We start from the raw sequence: 4,519 nt of genomic DNA, 5'->3' as shown, positions 1-4,519 counted from the left end.
CAATTCCCCCTTTTTTCTTTTGTACTAATCAAGCCTTGCTGGTAAGTGAGAATACTTTATGTCTAATACATGCAAAAGCACAGCCAAAAACTACAAGGCATAAACAATAAAACAACTAGTAATATTAGCCGTGATTTACTAATACATGCACCCATTCCCAAGTCCGTGTTGGCCTGCAAGGTCTTTCCAGTCGAGAGTCCGACGTCCTGCTGAGCAGCTTCCGTTGTCTATTGATCTGCTGACGGGCAGTTCAAGGACTCTTGATCATTTCAACGCCAAGGTTTTACCAACCGCCTGGAGCTGTAAGGTGTCCTCGATCTCCAAGCCATTCCTCTATAAGTCCTCCTTTTTTCTTTTGCAACAACCAGGCTTTATGAGTATGCAAGGATAGCATTCGCCTTAAGCACGCGAAGGCACAGCTGAATAAGCATAGGACAAAAAGCATAACAATCAAAAGCATCAGTCCTGTCTTAAGCGAGGATTTCAGTCACCCACCAATACCCAATAAATCAGCGATTTTTTGAGTTATTGTTTTTCTTGTTTGCAAAGGTGGTGACAACCATTCCAACACCCTTGCCTCCCCCGTTTTCTTTCCATGCTGAGTAAGTGCGCCTAATAGATGTTCATCGCCATGCCAAATGGTAAGATTAACTGGACAGTCAAGTTGACGCCGAGACACAAAACCAGTGGTTATACACTGGCCAATGTCTCGTAAAGCTTTTTCCTGTTCGGGGGTAACATTAACTTGAGTACAGGGATCAGTACCCTTCAATAAGGGTTGTAGTGTGTAAAGCAAGGTGTTTGGAATCCCTGTTACTGGCTTTAGCCATTGTAGATCACCTAAGAGCTTCTGCGCCTCATATAAGGTTGAGATCGTTATATTTGATAACAATTTCTGAGGTCGGACCCTTTGTTCCGTAATTGTCCATCCCAGGTACTTCCAAGGTCGTGATCGTTGAATCTTTTCTGGGGCTACTACCAGTGAATGTTGCGCGAGAGTGGCTTTAATTATTCCTATTTGATCTTCCGTGAAGACATCACTTTGTGAAAACAAAATGTCATCCATATAGTGGTAAATTACTGTATGAGGCATTATTTTTCTTAATGGCTGTAAAGCAGCATCCACATAAAGTTGACACAGCGTTGGCGAATTACGCATCCCATGTGGTAAGACTGTCCACTCAAATCTCTTATCTGGCTCGCCTCTATTTATAGCTGGGAGCGTAAAGGCAAAACGCTTCGTATCATCAGGGTGCAGATTGATGGTGAAAAAACAGTCCTTAAGATCAATAATCAAAATTGGCCAATTTTCTGGTATCATGGCTGGATTGGGAAGGCCCGGCTGGAGGGCTCCCATTGGTTCCATCTGATTATTCACTGCTCTTAGATCGTGTAACAGCCGATATTTTCCTGACTTTTTCTTTATTACAAAAATGGGCGTATTCCACGGGCTTGTGGATAGTTTTAAATGTCCTTGTTGAAATTGTTCTTGCACTAACTGATGAGCTTGTTCAAGACCTTCCCTTTTTAACGGCCATTGCTTAACCATCACTGGTTCTTGGGTGGTCCATGTGAGTGGTAATGGGAAAGTCCAAGCAATGGCAGTTATCCTAAAGGGTGAGCATTCGTTAACACCACCCCTAGTTGAGCCAGTACATCACGGCCAATTAGACAAGACACTGAAGGGGGGAGTGGCACGATGGAGAACACTACGGTTAATTGCTGTTCATCAAGTTGTAGGCTCACCATTGGCGTTTTTCTGGCCAAGGTGTATCCTCCAACCCCAGTCACTGTCTGTGTAGATGCATATGAAGGCCAATGGTTAGGCCAGGCGTCAGGGCTCACTATGCTGGTGTCCGCTCCGGTATCAAGAAGTGCAGTGGTAGCGATCCCTTCCCCTTTATAAGTAATTTTAACAGTTCTCCTCGGTCGATCTTTCAAATCCAGGGTCAGTAAAGTAAGTCCTGTTGACCCAAAGGCTTTGGTACCTCGGGAGTTCATTCCTTCTGGTACAAGTCCTGCAGTAATTTGCGGTAGTGGAACAAGCTGAGCTATACGTTGACCTTGTTCAATCTTTAGTGGTGGGTAAGGGGTGTGGGCCATGATTTGTATTTCTCCAGTATAATCGGCATCTATTACTCCAGGGAGCACAAAAAGTCCCATTATAGAGGCTGAGGAGCGCCCCAACAACAAGGCTCCGAACGTGTGTCCGTCGATTACTATAGGTCCTCTGGTTCCTGTAGGTATCTTGGTAGGTCGATCGGTATACAGGGTGACGTCTACTGCGGCTGCCAGGTCCAAGCCGAGGGACCCTGCTGTTGCTGGTTGGAGACAGGAGGCGGCGCTGTTGCTCTTCCTCCGGTCATTTGTGTCATAGCACGACCGGACGCGCTCTGCTGGCGGTTTCCCGACTTGCGACGGCAGGCAGCTGAATTATGCGAATCGGACTGGCAAGTCTGACACCAGACCCCGGTGGCTCGGCACGTTTTACGTATGTGGCCTCCTTTTCCACAGCGATAGCATTTAGCGCTGGGATAGGTTTTAGGCGGGCCGCCAGACGCGAGTGCAGCAGCTTGGAGAGGTGCAAGAGCAGCTAACGCCTGCGTTTGTGAGGCTTCCGCCTGCTTTTTCAGTCCTTCCCCAAGATCTCTTATAGCCTCCACCAATAATACCTGAGACCCCGCTGGTATATTTGCCGCCCGCTCCAGCAACTCCTCTATCGCCCAATTCCCAGGTAATGTGGCAATCAGCCTTTGTATGGTGGAATTACTATTTTGCAGTGCGCATTGTTTTAAAAGCGTCCCTTTCATCCAGTTCGGAGTCCCTGCCTTTTCTATTGCTGCTGCTACCCGGTCAACAAACATGCCGAGAGGCTCCTCTCTGCCTTGCTTTATGCCCATATATGGTGGTACTCCTCCTGGTTCTTTCACTCTGTCTAGAGCATTTCTAAACAATCTCATGGCTTCCCTTGCTTTCTCCGGCCCCATTAACACCTGCGCTTCAGTCCTCAGGTAATTACCCAGCCCCATTAGTTCATCTGCAGTGATTCCATGTAATGGATTTCCAGGCTGTCTTAGTGTGGCCACCGACTCATTGACAAGAGCCTGCCAATGTGCACCAAAGAGTAACTGTTGATGCTCCGTAAGCATGAGACGTGATATTCCTCGTAAATCATTTGGCAACAATACTTGCGTATCAAACAGGTAGTCCAACATTTGTTTAACGGGCTCGCTTTTAGGGCCAAATTGACTAACTGTTTGTCGCAATTGCATTAGTAATTTCCAATCTAATGGGTGAAACTCACCCTGCAGGCCAGCTGGATTGCCTTGTGGGTCATATATGGGAGTAAAAATGGCTGGAAACGCCAAGGGGCCAGAGGCTTGCAAGAGTGCGCCATCCCCCTCAGCAATTGCTTGCTGTGCCACGTTCTGCCAGGCGCTACTTCTTTGTTTTGCTAGTTCCATCGCCCAATCATTCTTATCCCCTGGGGCAGATTCTGACGTCCCGGGAAACTGGCATGGCACGGGCAGAGCGGGCGGAGCTGAGGGGTTCGGAGACCGCGATTCTTCCCATTCATTAAGAACGGGTGCTGAGGGAGCTACACTCGCCTCGGGGCTACTGCCTTCACTAGACGCTCCCACAGGCGGAATTATGACTGTTCTAACCGCTGGAGCTCGCGGCTGCTCATCGTCCGTTCCATAATGTAAATTCTTTTTATGGGCTTCAATTGCCTGATCTGCTGCCTTTTTCTCCACTACCCGTTGTAATAGCGCGTTATGCACCACCCTCCATTGTTTCCCCAGCTTTTTTGCTGTCTTATCATCATCCAATATTGCCTCCCATAACTTATCACCCAATTTACGCCATTCCGATAATTCGTGCACCGTATGCGGAACAATAAAGCAACCCTTCGCATAGCCCCATGCTAGCAACCCTGGTAACTCTTTCTTTAAGTCGATCCCCTGAACATTACATTGCTGTAAGGTACGGGTAAATAATTCATATGCCACTTGCCTATCCATTATATCGTCGGCGCCGTTGCAGCTCTCCAAACTCCAGGCTCCGGTGGCACGTATGGCCTGAAACCACCTGTGTGATCTTCAGGGGTGCCGTCTTTACAGTAGCCGTTTCCAGCTGTCTGTCGGATTCCGCACCGTTCCCGCTGCTCGAGGACCCAACTCCTACTTTCTCCACCGTGGTGCGTCCTCCCCCGTTTTCTTTCCAGTCCGGGAGGATTCAACCCTTTGCTATATCACGTCGGGGTCACCATTTGTTGGAGAAAGGGAGACTGCGACACCATATGATCATCGACAAGACTCGTTTATTAATCTTTCCAAGCTGCCTTTTATACATTCGTTAATTAGCTTCATGCATATTGCAAAGCTTTAGCTCACGATTGGTTGCTAGGGAGGTTACTATGTCCTGGCCGCGTAGGCTCTTTCCCAGCTCTGCAAAGTTGTTTACCCGAAACGGCTAACTACTCTTTCCCACGTAGCTCCCCATTCCCAGCCGGCCAAGG

General features: G+C 48.0%; 1 protein-coding gene across 1 annotated transcript; it reads right to left on the bottom strand.

Annotated features, from left to right (window-relative positions):
* Positions 1 to 2,279: 2,279 nt before the first annotated feature.
* LOC148594999 (endogenous retrovirus group K member 8 Gag polyprotein-like) lies at positions 2,280 to 3,464 on the bottom strand. Its single transcript, XM_088522829.1, has one exon. It carries the CDS (start codon positions 3,462 to 3,464, stop codon positions 2,280 to 2,282), a length of 1,185 nt encoding a protein of 394 aa, XP_088378955.1.
* Between the last annotated feature and the right edge of the window lie 1,055 nt (positions 3,465 to 4,519).

The sequence above is a fragment of the Tinamus guttatus genome, unplaced genomic scaffold (assembly GCF_059628265.1).
Source record: "Tinamus guttatus ecotype Peru unplaced genomic scaffold, ASM5962826v1 Tinamus_guttatus_pri_ptg000168l, whole genome shotgun sequence".
NCBI lineage: Eukaryota > Metazoa > Chordata > Aves > Tinamiformes > Tinamidae > Tinamus > Tinamus guttatus.
This window is presented reverse-complemented; position numbering and strand designations above follow the sequence as displayed.